Source organism: Mirounga angustirostris, unplaced genomic scaffold (assembly GCF_029215605.1).
Source record: "Mirounga angustirostris isolate CCGP_5_RB_7025 unplaced genomic scaffold, mMirAng1.0.hap1 SCAF_11, whole genome shotgun sequence".
NCBI lineage: Eukaryota > Metazoa > Chordata > Mammalia > Carnivora > Phocidae > Mirounga > Mirounga angustirostris.
Window position 1 is genome coordinate 20,809,325 of NW_026991719.1, and position 15,228 is coordinate 20,824,552.

The 15,228-nt window shown below is 43.3% G+C and overlaps 1 protein-coding gene across 2 annotated transcripts in view; it reads left to right on the forward strand.

The window, feature by feature from the left end:
* Window positions 1-15,228, forward strand: part of POLA1 (DNA polymerase alpha 1, catalytic subunit) — a 296,400-nt gene that overhangs the window by 271,819 nt on the left and 9,353 nt on the right. Inside the window, exon 37 of one of the 2 annotated variants that reach the window (XM_045876011.3) lies at window positions 9,731-9,856. The exons of the other annotated variant lie outside the window; for it this stretch is intronic. Within the exon in view, the coding sequence (XP_045731967.1) occupies window positions 9,731-9,819 (89 nt within the window). The 3' untranslated portion in view covers window positions 9,820-9,856. Of the gene's footprint in view, window positions 1-9,730; window positions 9,857-15,228 lie in introns of those variants that run through there. 2 annotated transcript variants of the gene reach the window in all.

Below are 15,228 nucleotides of genomic sequence, written 5' to 3' on the forward strand. Positions count from 1 at the left end.
GAGTTCGAGCCCCATGCTGGGGGTAGAGTTTACTTAAATAAATAAAAACTTCTAAAAAATAAAGTTGCTAGAACCTGAAAGTATACTTAAGACAAAATATTCAGAAAAACTTAGGAAAATTATGAGCTGCTATTGTGTCTATAACAACACTTCTGATGTTGGTGGGTTTTCTGACTTTGCAAAGTGCTAGTGCTTTTTCCGTCCATCACCCGCCCGAGTGCTTTCCTGTCTGCTCGCCTCTTCCTGAGCACCTGCTCTTGTTGGACCACCTCCATCCCTGGAGTTTTCACTTAGGTCTCTTTGACTTAGATCTATCAGAAACTCTCCTGAGTTGAAAGGGCAGTTCATCAGGGGCGCCTGGGTGGCTCAGTCGTTAAGCGTCTGCCTTCAGCTCAGGTCATGATCCCAGGATCCTGGGATCGAGCCCCGCATTGGGCTCCCTGCTCCGCAGGAAGCCTGCTTCTCCATCTCCCACTCCCCCTGCTTGGGTTCCCTCTCTCGCTGTCTCTCTCTCTGTCAAATAAATAAATAAAGTCTTAAAAAAAAAAAAAGAAAGGGAAGTTCATCATGAGGATCCAGAGACTCTCAGAGCTTGGGGCCAGGAAGGCAGCTGATCTAGAGCCTGGGCAGCCATCTGGCCTCGTACCCACCGCCCATCTGCACATCAGCTCATTCCCTTTCTCTCTCGAGTTAGAGGGTCTTTGTCTGCTCTGGGCACACTGGACAGAGTTTGCTTACGCTGCAGTTCCCAAACCTGAACTGAAATCGGACCTCTCCCTCATTTCCCATCTCAATTCTAAGTCCCTGGAAGAGGGGCTCTGACCCAGGGGGCAGCACTACCTTGTACAGAATAATTGCTAGGGGCTTACTGTGGCCAGGGAAGGAAGCCAACACTCCAGGAGAGGTTTTCCACAGACCTGGCTGCCACAGGTTTACAGATGACTTTGCTTGTCTAACCAAGGTCTCCATAAAGCCTGTGCCATGTTTTCTTCTGATAAGATGAGAGAGCTTTTTTAGTAACTTTTCCTGAGAAGGTTAGGAATCTGTAAAAGGAAGTAGGTTTACAGGGTGAGTCCCACTTTCTTTCATCAACAGACAGCTTGCCTTGCGACAATTAGCTGGCATAGTTGACAGGGCATGCACTTCCTCATCCTTTATCCTTCCATCACCCAGTTCTGGCTGGCATATTGGAGAAGGGACACTAGACAAAGAAACTTAGACTTTGGGGGCACCTGGGGGGCTCAGTCAGTTGAGCATCTGACTTGGTTTCGGCTCAGGTCATGATCTCAGGGTCGTGAGATTGAGCCCTGCGTCAGGCTCCACGCTCAGCAGCGAAGAAGAAACTTAGACTTTGGCCTGAGGAAGTTGTGGGTAAGGGCTTCTTATGGGGCTGGTGAAGGCTGTGATCCTATCAAGAAACTCCTTCCAAGTTTTATATCTGCATCTGAGCCTTCTAGGTTGACCCTGCTGGCCTCAGGCTGTGTTCACTGTAACACAATTCTTCAGTGTCCTATCTTGTCTTTGTCCTGACACATCTGGAGGGTCCTTGGTTTTCTCAGACTTCTTTTCATGTAGAACCTGCAGTCACCTGTTCCCTCTCCAGCCTCTCCCATTTGCCTGAGAAATAGTCATCCACCAAATATAAAGACGTGCTCTCTCCTCTGGCTGTTCTGAATTGCCATCTCCATGATCTCCCCACAGTCAGGAGTCCTCCATGGGAACCACCTTCTTTCTTTGGTGACATCTGCATTGTATTGGCTCCTCTCACTGACCCAAAGCAAACCCACATGTTCAGTTTTTCTCATCAGACCTCTCTGGCCCTTGTCCCCCTCCCAACTAGATTACTGTTTCCTCTTCTTGGGGATGCCTATAATTCTCAGCCTATATTCAAAGCAGAGATGTCATGAATTCAAGCATCTAAACAGTTCTTCTAGCCCCAGATTCTTCTGAGTAGCTTACTGTTCATCCTCATTCTAGTTTCCTTTTTTCCCATGAAATCCCCACCCACCCAAGAGAGTATTTCATTAAAAAAAAAAAAAAGTAGTCACTTAACAATGGAATGACAGGAAAAATTCTCACTCTGAGGAGGAATTCTGGTATTGGTTGGGCACATGTGAAGAGTGAGCCTACGCAAGTGCCCTCAGACAATGGTTCCAAACCAGGGGCAATTTTGCCTTCGTAGGGAACTAATCTGGAGACATAGTTGATTGTCACAACTGGGGGCAAGTGCTACTGGCATCTAGCGGGCAGAGGTTAGGGTTGCTGATAAACATTCTACAGTGGACCCAGGACAGTCCCACAACAAAGAATTACTGGCCCGCTGTGTCATAGGTTAAGAAACCCTAACTAGGGGCTAGTGAAACAGATGTGGGAGGGTGAGCTGGTAGGGGAGGGTCTGGGGGCACTGGGCTAAATACTGAGGAAACTCTAGGTAGTATTTTGTAAAGTCAAAGGTCACTAAGAGAAGTAAATGTGATGATGATTTTCTGGCCATGAGGAAAGCGGCCTCTGTCTTAGGGTCACTAATGTTACAGAAGGACAGCAGTATTGTTTGCTATGGAACAGTGGTTTTCATGCTTCTCGCCCGGGGACTCCTTTACGTGCTTAAAAAGTACTGAGGGACTTAAATTCATTTCAAAGTAACAATAATAAACTCACTACGTATTAACACAGAAACCCATTTTATGAAAATAACTACATTTTCCAAAAAAATTATGAGGAAAGCAACATTTTAAACGTTTGCACATCTCTTTAATGTCTGCCTTAATAGGAGACAGCTGATTTTGCATATCCACCTCTGCATTTAGTCTGCGGCGGCATCCCACACCATGTAGCCTCTGGGCACTCCCCTAGCGACTCAGAGAGAATTAGAGTAAAAAAGACAAATTTATATAAAGTACCTCTTTATAAAATTTTCAAGACGTTTTGACCTTGGGGAGCCCTGAAAGGGGCTCAAGCCTCCCCCTCAGAGGACCCTGGCCCACACTTTTAAGAACAGCTGCTCTACAACTAGGGGTCAGCGAACCTGAGTGGGAAGAAAGGTACATCTTTATTTCGCTCAACCTCTAACTGGAATTTAGTGCTGCCTTCACTTATGGAGAGAGGCCTCAAACTACAGTGGTACCAGTGCTATCTATGATTTTGTCGCCGGTAGAAGTCACAGGTCTTTTCAGGTCACGTTACAGTTCTTGTGGATATCTCAAATATTACGTCTCATCTCTGCTTTGAAATTTCAGTCGCTACAGCACCACATCTTGTCATTTAACACCCTCAAAGGAAAGTACTTGTACTTTTATACCCTATGTCCTTTAAATATTTTGATAAATGTATTTCACTCTTAATTGCTTTCCTTTGTGTTTTATTTTACCTATTTTAAAACATTCTGGGGCACATGGGTGGCTCAGTCAGAACAAGCGTTCTGACTCTTGATTTCGGCTCAGGTCATGATCTCAGGGTGGTGAGATCGAGCCCCACATCGGGCTCTGTGCTCAGCGCCAAGTCTGGTTGAGATTCTTTCTCTCCCTCTGCCCCTCCACCCCCGCTTGCTTGCGTTCTCTTTCTCTCTCTCTCTCAAATAAATAAATAAATCTTTTTTTTAAAAAAGTAAAAATAAAAACATTCTGAGAAGGGATCCATGGGCTTCAGTAGACTGCCCAAAGAGGTTGTCAGTACAAAAAATCCTGCAGAGGCCCTGCCCTAGAAAGTTACAGAGCCAGAATGGCGTCACTAGGCCATTTTGGAGAATCGATCTGGCCCCAAAGCAACCTGAAATGTGGAAGTTTCACTGGAAGAAAGCAAGTTCCAGTGCCGTGTTGTCGGCCTGTATCCTGCCCACCTCTGTACACACAACTTCAGCTTTGGGTCATCAGAGTAAACAGTGTTCAGAGTGCACACTCTCAGTTTTCAAGAGAGTTCAGCACCTTGTAATGTATATTTTAGAAAGGGTGCTGGGGTGCCTGGGTGGCTCAGTCGATTAAGCGGCCGACTCTTGATTTTGACTCAGGTCGTGATCTCAGGGTCCTGGGATCAAGCCCTGAGTCACACTGCACTCAGCGGGGAAAATGCTTGAGGATTCTCTCTCCCTCTGCCTCTGCCCCTTCCCTCTGCTCACATTCTCTCTCTCTTTCTCTCTCACTCTCAAATAAAAAATCTTTAAAAAGAAAAAAAGAAAAGGTTGCTGTCATTCACATAATAAACTCGTCTTCTCAGCAAACTCAGCTACCCCAAATGTTCTAGATAGCCAAGGCTTTCCTGCCACTTGTTACAAGTTAATAGAGCTTCCTAAATATTCCCAGGCGGGCAGAGAAATAGGCTAAAATGATTGCTTCTGAGAAGGGGCACGGGATGGATGGGAGACATTTTGTTGGTTGGTTGACTCTTTAATTTTAGCAGTTACATGTGTGTGTAATTTGAGGTATGAAAAGTTCAGTATAGGGGTGTGTGGGTGGCTCAGTCGGTTAAGCATCTGCCTTTGGCTGAGGTCATGATTTCAGAGTCTTGGGATTCGAGCCCCAAGTCGGGCTCCCTGCTCAACGGGGAGTGTCCTTTTCCCTTTCCCTCTGCCCTCCCCCCTGGTTGTGCTCTCTCTCTCTCAAATGAATAAGTAAAATCTTAAAAAAAAAAAAAAAGTTCAGTATAGCTGGTTAGAAAAAGCTGTCCCCTTTCTCAGAGTACTCGCATCCCCCAGACCTTGAAAGCACCCAGTTGTAACTCATTTGTCATCTATTTCTAGTACTCTGTCCTTATCTCTAAACAACAGGCCCAGAGTGCCTTCTCTGCTTGTTTCCTACAGTGGACTGTGAGGACCTGGTGCCCGCTCCCACCCCCACCACAAATGCACACTTCCCGCCCCCTCTCCCGTGCTCAGGAGGCAGTTAGATCACACTTCTGGCCAGCCAGCAGTCAGTATTTATACATACCAACCCTTCCCCTGGTTATCTAAACCTGTTCTTCATCCAGTTCAAACATACCTGGTATTCTGGGCTCGGGGCCCTCATGGCCTGGTACAGAGCTGTTATCCTGAGGACCTCCCCTTACCTTCACCCAGAGTCCTCGTGTCCTGGATTCTCCATCTTTGTTTACTGTTCCTCCTTTGGGGAGAGGTAGAGTACCTCTTCCAGGTGGCTTCCTGGAAAAGGATCTATGGCAGATGAAATGTTTGAGATGTTGTTTGTCTTAAAATGTCCTTAATCTGCCCTCAAACCTAATCACTAGTTACAGAATTCTAGACTGGAACTCCGTTTCCTTCAAAATTTCGGAAACATTGTTCTACTGTCTTTTTTGAAAGCTTATCTGATTCTTAATCCTTCCTATATGTGACCTTAAATTGCTTGTTCCTTTTATGAAACTTGAAGGATCTGTTTTGCACTCAGTCATGGACACATTCACAATAGTGTGTCTCAGTTTGGGACAGTTTTTATACACAGTGCTAGGCTGTTTCTGGGGCCTTTCTATCTGGAAAATCAAGCCGTCCAGTTTTGAGAAGTATTTATTGAACACTAAGTGCAAACGGAGAAATATTTATAGAACACTAAGTGCCAGATGCTATTGTAAGCATTTTCTGCATCTTAATTATTTAATTCTTACAACACCTTATGAAGTAAGTACTGTTGTTATCCTGTTCTACAGATGAGATAGAGGTACAGAGAGGTTAAGAAACCTGCTCAAGGTAACACAGCAAGTTGATGGCAGCTAGGATTCAAATCCAAACAGTAGCTCTAGAGCACATTTTAACTTAACTACCTTGTGCACAATGCTAATGGTTTGTAAATTGTGTAAATAACTAAAACTAAGTCCCCAACTTTGTTACAGATGTCCCCAAACTTCCTTAATGGACCAGTTGTCTTCACCAACTTATAGCTCTTTTATCCACCTAAACCTTGTCAAAAATGTCCTTAGGCTCCGGGGAAAAATTTTTTTTAACTCTTTACCTCAAATAAAATGTCATTAGCAGAGAACTGGTTGGTATTAAAATAATTGCATAAAACTTGATTTTCATTACATGAAAGTGTTGTAAATTGGCCACTTAACCGAAAATAGTAGTAAAGAATGCAAGTGATAAAGCATCAATATCCCTCTTTTTCCCTTCCTTAATAATTGAGGGAGTGTTTTCAAATCATAAAAGCTTACATAAGGGTTTTAGAGGAATTTAGATTTTCTTTACTTGGCAGTCATCTTCATTTTTATAAAACTGACATCACTAAAACTGTTTTTACCTCAGGTTAAAATTTGACTGACCTATTCTGTTGCTGACTTGAGTCATACCAGGTCACTGAAACCCAAAATAAGTATCTTCTAAGTATTGGGTAACCATTATAACCTATTTAGAGCCAAGATCCACTTAAGACTCGTTGACTTCTTTTCTCCATCACTGAGATGGTGGACATGTTCATCAATAGTGTTCTGATGTGCTCATTAGCTCTCCGCACAGGGAGGGATGCCAACAAAATGTACGGAAATAAATTCAGTGGAATCTCCTTGGTCAGGAGTTAGGACTATTGTTCTGTACGTCAGCCCATGCACTGGTAACATTTTTTTTGCAGTAATGTATTTTGTGATTTGATTTGGCCCATGGTTTGTCTGAATGCAGGCAATTACACTTGTAATAAGGGTTCTGCTGTCCAGTTTTTCTCCGTCCTGAGGAATGTCAGAGGGCGAGTATTCTGCATCTAAAGGAAACATGAAAAAGAAAAATGGAAACACCCGAAGAATGCCTTTACTTACATTAATCAAGGAGCAGCTGCTGCTGTAGGTGATGAGGGCCTGCTCTGCGCTTAGCTGAGCGGGCCATGTGGGCCTCCAACAGGAATGAAGTCAGGCTGTGAGTGATGTTGCCTCTGTGTTTAGAGGGAAAGACCGGGTTAGGAATATAATAAAATGTACCAGCTTGGGTAAAATTATAAGGGAATCTGCCCCTTGAGTTTGGGATGGGGGAAATGACCTATAAATCACTAATATCTGTGCACTATGGAAAAGATTTGGACCCTGTATTTTCCCCTGTCTCCCCCTTATGAGATAGTGATTTTCCTTGAGGAATTTCTCTGTGTATCCACTAATAGAGAGATGGAAAGAGAAAGAGTAACAGATTAAAATCATTTGATGGTAAGTGTGTGTGTCTTTTCAACTATATGTTTCTCTTTGTAGAACTCCCTAAGTCAGGAAAATCATTCAGGTGAAGTCTCTGCATTTTGATGTTAACAGATTCCACTCTTACAGATAGACAACCAGTTACCAACATGAAATGAGGGTGGTGATGGTTTTCGAAATGAAATAATGTTTGAGGTAACTTGGAGTTTTCTCTCTGAACTTTGGCCACACTAGAAAAGCTAGGAGGAGGGAAGCAGCTCTGTCAAGCACAGAATTACACACAGGGGGAAGAATTAATCTAAATACTGAGGGAGAAGCCTGTGTTCTCTTGCATGATATTTAGCAGCAAGAGCAAGGAGAGGGATGTTTCTTTCTTTGTGTAATGTGCAGTAGTTACAATAAACACAAGATTTCCAAATCTCAGAGGACTCTCTTGACAGTTGCTTGATAACAGCTTTTTTCATTCCATAGTTTTGACAGTTTGTGTGTGTTGCCGTATCTAGTGTAAACTAAAACATCACTGTCATTCTGTTTTTCTTTTGTATGTGGCTTCTTTTTTTTTTTTTTTTCATCTTCAGGATAATGAAAAAGATGGGCTTTTCACTTGTAGACTAGAGTGAGGCAAGTTGTGTGTGGAGATTAGCATGTGTTTATGAGTTTTGAAAGATTCAGGGTGACAGCAGAACACTGCTTTAAATAATTTCCTTCTCCATATTGCTTCAGTAAAAGTATAAGTGGGATGTGTAAGTTTTCTCTTAATCTTTTGATAAATAGCAAATCTAAGGCATCTGTGTGGGTACCTATATTATTTATCTGTGGTTATTGAAAATGAATGAATACAATAAACATCTCTAGAGCTCCTGGCTATGCAGCCTTTGAGAAATGGGGAGCGTTCCATTCCTTGTCACTCACATGGTCTTGCCCTGTTCCACCTTGGTGCTTTTCAGTCCCCAGGTATGCTTCCCCTCATTTGATGGATGCCCCATCCCACCCACTTCTGGCAAGTTCATAGTTACATGACGTCATTGGTCTGTTTTAGAAACAACAGGGTTTCGCCGCTGTTGTTTATTTATCAGGTCTTTGGTTTTCTAGAGGAACTCTAGAAACTAAATTGTATCGGCTCCGTTTTCGAGGCTGCAAGGGGAGATGACAGGCCAGGAGCGCAAGTCAGGGTCATGGCAGTCTTGACTCCTCAGGTGGAAACGCTGAGATTTGGGGGGGGGGGGGGGGGGGGGGGGTTTAACTCTGAGATTTTGTACATTCCAGAAGGGGTCTTGTGGAATTTATCCTGGGAGACCTTCCCCCTCTCCAGCCCCAATAACCTTTGATTTACAGAAATCTCAGTGAGGTTATTTTGCCATCAAACCAAATTTGCTGTAGCGTAGCAAAGCTCCCGATGCCGTCATCTGGCATGTTACAGACAAATTCCAATTACTTTTCTACTTCGAGCTATTGTTAAACACTACAAGCTAGCTGACAGTAAAATTATAAATACAGGTGTTGTCACACTACACTATAATCAGAATTTTAATTTGAATTTTCATTCGTAAAGCCTTTTTTTTACATGAAAATAGGAATAGAATTAGTTTTATTGACAGTAAAAAGACATTTTGAAAGCTTCCTAAATCATTACCTGTATTTAGCAGGAGGAAAAATTGTATATGTCCATGTAAAAAGAAGAGTTTTATTATCACATATTTACTCATTATATTTGGTGGTAAATAAAACGGGGAAGACGTGTTTGACACATGATTGACGGAACTCACTGGGTTTTTGCTTCATCAGAACAATAGACAGACATAAATATGTATTTTGCTTTTGTTTTGTTCTGCTAGTGCTAATGCAGACCTGTAGACGAAATCTTCTTCTAGCAAATTAAGTACAGCCTGTTGGGAGTCTGCATGCAATGCTCAACTTTCCATTTGGCAATTTTCTCTTCTTACCCAGATTCATCATCTATGGCGCTTTTTCCCCTTGCGTGGTGGTTGGAGTGGGTTCCCCCTTCTCAAGTCCCTTTTTTTCCCTCAAGGCATTTAGTGTCGTGTCTGCCAGATTTCAGTGATGAGCAGCGAATTGCTTTTAAAGTGGGCATTATGCCAGTTCAGCAGCACAATGGAAAACCAATCTTCCACCATTCTACTTTTGATGCTGTTATTGTAGCATTTTAGATAACTGCTGCCACGGAAAAAAGGGCGGGGGGGAGATGTGCTCAATTGCTACCAGTTAGTCAAGTTAAATCCAGAGGAGCATTAAAATTACTCTGAAAACTGTTTGTCAGAGGTCATGTGCCGTCTGAGGCTGCCGCACGTAGGATGGATGTTCTGTTCTGGTGGCTTTTTTCCCTTTCTTATTACTGTGACTGACCAGCTCTCTAAATAGCCCTTCACTACCTGTTTACTTATTGTCTTCACCTCCCTGTTGAAAAAATGTGTCAAACAAAAATGTTGAAAAGTTTCTTTAAAGTGCTGGAAATAGCAGGAGACTGAGTTGTTCGGGGTGCTAGAGTTTGTAGAGTGTGAAAGCAAAAAAAGTGGGGGAGAGCAAGAACATAATTCTCCAGTTTCTATAGCAAGATTACTGTTTTCTTCTTTTTCTCTTCACTTTTCAACTACTGGGTTCACTGTTCTACTTTTTTTTTTAATAGCACAAATGGAATTTATCCTCTCTCCATCTCAAGTCCCCCCTCCACTGGCTCCGCTTGTGAATGAAAGCGGCTGCCTGCAGCGGCTGTAGACCAGACGGCAGCTGGATGGTGTTGCGTTGGATGGCTTTTGGAGTGAGCCATATTTTTAAAATCAGGGCCAATAGATGGACCATTTTGAGGGTGGCAGTAACACAGTAAGCCTGCTCCATTGCCTCAGAATTTATTTACACTTGAAAAATTACATAAATGTCCAATAATCTGTGCTGACAATAATTGAGTTGTGATCTATTAGGTGTATTGCAGTAATAATAAAAGTAACTCATATTTCTGGGTTGCCTGCCTTCTATTTTATTTAGCTTTCTCCTGTCTCTAATGGATTGTTCTCTTTATGTCAATCATGTCTGTAATTTCACCAGACTCTCCGTCTTGTGAAGACCGGCATTTTTTTTTTTTAATTTTATTTATTTATTTGAGAGAGAGAGAACACATGAGAGGGGATAGGGTCAGAGGACGAAGCAGACTCCCTGCTGAGCAGGGAGCCCGATGCGGGACTCGATCCCGGGACTCCAGGATCATGACCTGAGCCGAAGGCAGTCACTTAACCAACTGAGCCACCCAGGCACCCAAGACCGGCATTTTTGTCTGTCTGGTTCGTTCCTGTATCCCCAAGGCTTAGAACAGTATCTGGCACATAGTAGGCACGCAATAAATACTTGTTGAATGAGTTAATAATTTGTGCTCTCTTGTGGCTTCATGGAGTTGTCTCTCTTTACTTATTTATATATCTTTTAATCCAGCTAGAATGCCAAACTGTGGTGCTAAAGTACAGCAGTCACACTAATTTATCTTTTGATTCCTTAATTCACCCCCAGTTGTACGCGACACCCACTTGGGTACTCAATAAATATTTGTTGAATGAACAAGTGGAGAAGTCCAAACACAGGTTATTTGCCAATAAGGGCTAGAGCCGTTTGGTGGTAGAGATGGGGTAGCCTAATGCCCCACCGGTCAGTATTTATAAAGAGTCTACAAATCCTCAGTCTTGGGGTGCCTGGGTGGCTCAGTCGTTAAGCGTCTGCCTTCGGCTCGGATCATGATCCCAGGGTCCTGGGATCGAGCCCCGCATTGGGCTCCCTGCTCGGTGGGAAGCCTACTTCTCCCTCTCCCACTCCCCCTGCTTGTGTTCCCTCTCTTGCTATGTCTCTCTCTGTCAAATAAATAAAATCTTAAAAAAAAAAAAAATCCTCAGTCTTACATTGGTCCAGAGTTCTTTCCCAGGTATCACACTGCTTTTTTGGGCTTATTTTCAAGCAGGTTTCAGATCCCTACTTTCCTTCAGTTCCTACTTTGAGAGCATTTCAGTTTTTCCTAATGCATGCAAGAAAAGACTCCAGAAATGATGCAGGCAGTATTCAGAACCAGCCCTCTCGCTAGTGCCATCTCAACGAATCCCTTGCACACTCTGCAGTGTCAGTGGTCCTGTCTTCATGCGGGAAGGCGGCTGCCCTGCATGGCAAGATGCATACAGGCTAGCAGGTAGACCTCCCTCGGCACCATTTGCCTGTCCTGGGGAATTAGGTTTCAGGCACTCTGTCATTCTGCTGTGTCCTTTACTACCTGCCTTCCCTCGGAACTCTCTGCTTCCATCTGCGAAGTGAGGGAAATGCAGGCGTAGAGGCAGCTGAACAAGGTCACAGGCTTCAGAGAATCCAGTGACTTAAGAACTGTACCGTGGAGGACAGACTGCTTTCCCTTTCCCTTTTCCTTGAGTTGTGAATGTGACATAGCTTTAAATGGATAGCAACAGTTTGCAAATCAGTAATACCCATTTTGTCATTAGCTTTGGACTAAGCATTAAAAAGTATACATTGAGGATTCTCAAAGTAAAAATGCAAAGCAGTGTGGGGATTCTTTCTTGGCAATGAAAAGTATGCATATTAAACATACAGAAATGGAGGTGATGAGTTTCTTTAGCTACTAACAGATTCTCTCAAAAGAATGCCTTAATAAGAAGCCTTTTTTAAAAAAAAGATTATAGTTTTTAAGTAATCTCTGCACCAAACGTGGGGCTCAAACTCATAACCCCTAGATCAAGAGTCGCACTCTCTACCGACTGAGCCAGTCAGGTGCCCCAAAAGCCTTTTTTTTTTTTTTTTTTTTTTTAAATAGCAGATATAAGGATTTTCTTACGTTTTACCACAGGGGTTATGCATTCATTTGAGAGGAATCTGGAATATGCAATAGGACATTCCCTGATGTGCTCATTCCATCTCTTCTCCAATATCATTTGACCTTCATCCAAGAAAAGCCAAAGAACATACTGAAATAAGGATTCCGGTTTTAATTAGAGCAAATTTAAACATCTATAAAGTGGAACATTTTGCCTTACATGCCCTAGCATCAACATTTTACATGGGGAAAAATGAGGATGTTCATTGTAGCATCCTGCATCAGCATTTGTTAAAATTCCAAAGACTTTCAGTTGCCTGAGCCAACTATGGAAAATCTTATATAAGAGTACTGTGAGGAGAACTTGTGCCTTAAAAAAAAAAAAAAAAAGATAAATCGTGCAGGCTGGGGAATAGGAGAATAAGAGTTTCTCTTCGTGTCCCTCCACAAAGAGACTTTAGAGGAAAGAGCATGAACTAGATTTGTGACCTTGCAGAAAGCCTCCTGGTCCAGTTTCCTCATGAGTATAGTGTCTCTTCTGTTCAACTTACTGGGTTATTGTTAGGATGAAATAATAGGGGATGCCTGGGTGGCTCAGTCGGTTGATTGTATGCCTTGGGCTCAGGTCATGAGCCCCAGGTCCTGGGATTGAGTCCCGCGATGGGTCCTGGGATAGAGTCCCACATCGGTCTCCTTGTTCGGCAGGGAGCCTGCTTCTCCCTCTGCCTGCCGCTCCCCATGTTTGTGCGCACACTCTCTCTCTGGCATATAAATAAATAAAATCTTTTAAAAGATGAAACAATAGAATATGTACCTTTGTAACCCTCTCTATAATAGGAATTAAGTGCTTTTCTGTAAAGGGTCGGGTAGTGAGTATTTTCAGCTTTGAGAACCACATGGGCTCCACGGCTGCTACTCAGCTACACCATTATAACCAGAGACGGTACAGAAACACATGGGCATGGCTGTGTTCCAGTAAAACTTTATTGACAAAAACAAGGGGCAGTGTCGATTTGGCCTTCGGGTCATAGTTTGGTAATCCTTGACTTATAATAATGAAAGGCATAAAACATAAAATACCAAATATTTCCTTACTGCTCCAAGTAAATAACCCCCCATTTTGGAATCAGTGCGTGTGGTCAGTGTTTTCCCATCCTTGTAAGGAGGAAGCCTGAAGGTGCCATTTCTTTCAAGAGAAAGTCACCTTCAGTAGGTTTTAGTCCAGCCTTCCCAAATTTTTACAAATTCTGCAGGGAGAATTTCATTCCATTCAGCTTATATTTATTGGTGGCTTCACTTAAGCCATCTAGTCTCATACGAGCCTCCAGCCTTTTTTTTTTTTTTAAGATTTTATTTATTTATTTGAGAGAGAGAGTGAGAGACAGAAAGAGCACAAGAGGGAGGAGTGGGAGAGGGAGAAGCAGACTCCCTGCTGAGCAGGGTGCCCGATGCGGGACTCGATCCCAGGACTCCAGGATCATGACCTGAGCCGAACGAAGGCAGTCGCTTAACCAACTGAGCCACCCAGGCGCCCGCCTCCAGCCTTTTCTCAAAGGAAGTGTTCCTTCCTTAGGACAGTCAGTCACTTTCCACGGAGCCTTGATGTCCTGGAGACTAGAAGAGTTGACAGAGAGGGACTGTGGCTATCTTGGTGATTAATCAGTTAAGGTTTCAAGATATATGGTCAGTGCTATGGAAACTGGTGGAGAATCCTATTTAAAGAGTCTCACTGATATATTTTGGAATTAGGAATACCCCACAGTCTTCAGGTTTCCAAGGACAAAATCACATTAGCTTAATGGAAGAACTCATCCCAGAGAGATTACAGTGTATCAGTTCATAGAGTTTAAGAAGATAAAGGTTACTAATCCTGATACCCTGACAACACTGGTATTTCAGGCTTCATAGTTGGTTCTCTAAGTGGCTGGACTTCTTTAATATTTATATTGTATCTGATGAGTCAGAAATCCAAAACCACATCTATTTTACATAAACATTAAATCCAGAGCAGCTGAAAAATGTATCTGGTACAGAATTTGCCTTCTTGTATTTTCCTTGGGTAAGGAGTTTGATGGTAAGCAGTCATTTAAAAGTCTGCCTTTGACTTCCTCTCAGATTTCTTAAGGCCTTAGATTTCCCCCATCTCTTAGCCGTTGCACGCTGAATCTGTGGGCTTTTTGTAATAGCATATTATAGCATATGTTGCATAATACATATCCCAACAAGTTGGCAAATAATATATTTATTCATGTTTTCCTGTATTCCCACCATTTATCCAGGGCAATGGCCCTCTCTGATAGGCAGTTTCTAAGATGGCACCCAGTGATTCCCTGCCTGTTAGTTTCATTCTTTTTTTTTTTTAAGATTTTATTTATTTATTTGAGAGAGAGAATGAGATAGAGAGAGAGAGCATGAGAGGGGGGAGGGTCAGAGGGAGAAGCAGACTCCCTGCTAAGCAGGGAGCCCGATGTGGGACTCGATCCCGGGACTCCAGGATCATGACCTGAGCCGAAGGCAGTCGCTTAACCAACTGAGCCACCCAGGCGCTCCTGTTAGTTTCATTCTTATGCAGTAATTCTCTTCCCTTGAGTGTGGGCTGGACTGAGTGACAAAAGGGATGGAATGTCACTTCTGAGATTAGGTTACAAAAGATTGTGACTTCTGTCTTGAGTGTGCTTTCTCATTTTCTGGCTGATCACTCTGCTGGAAACCAGCTGCCATGTTATGAGCTGTCCTGGGGTAAGCCTGCACGGTGAAGAACCGAGGGCTCATCTAACAACCTGGAGAAATATATAGTCACTTATTATATTAATATGTTGCCAGAATACCTGGGGTGCCTGCGTGGAGCAGTTGGTTAAGCGTCCGACTTTTGGTTTCGGCTCAGGTCGTGATCTCAGGGTTGTGAAATCGAGGGCCCATGTCGGGCTCCATGCTCAGCTCAGAGTTGGCTTGGGACTCTCTCTCCCTCTCCCTCTGCCCCTCCCCGTCACGTGCACGAGCATGTGCGCGCTCGCTCTCTCTCACACTCTCTCAAGTAAATAAATAAATCTTAAAATACATTGCCAGAATACCTATTTGGTTTGGATTAATCAAAAATGTTTATGTTGGGACGCCTGGGTGGCTAAGTCGGTTAAGCGTCTGCCTTTGGCTCAGGTCATGATCTCAGGGTCCTAGGCTCGAGTTCTGCATCGGACTCCCTGCTCAGAGGGGAGCCTGCTTCTCCTTCTCTCTCTGCCTGCCGCTCCCCCTGCTTGTGCTCTCTCTCTCTCTCTCTGACATAAATAAAATCTTTTAAAAAAATGTTTACGTTTTTCCCTCCACAAAGAATG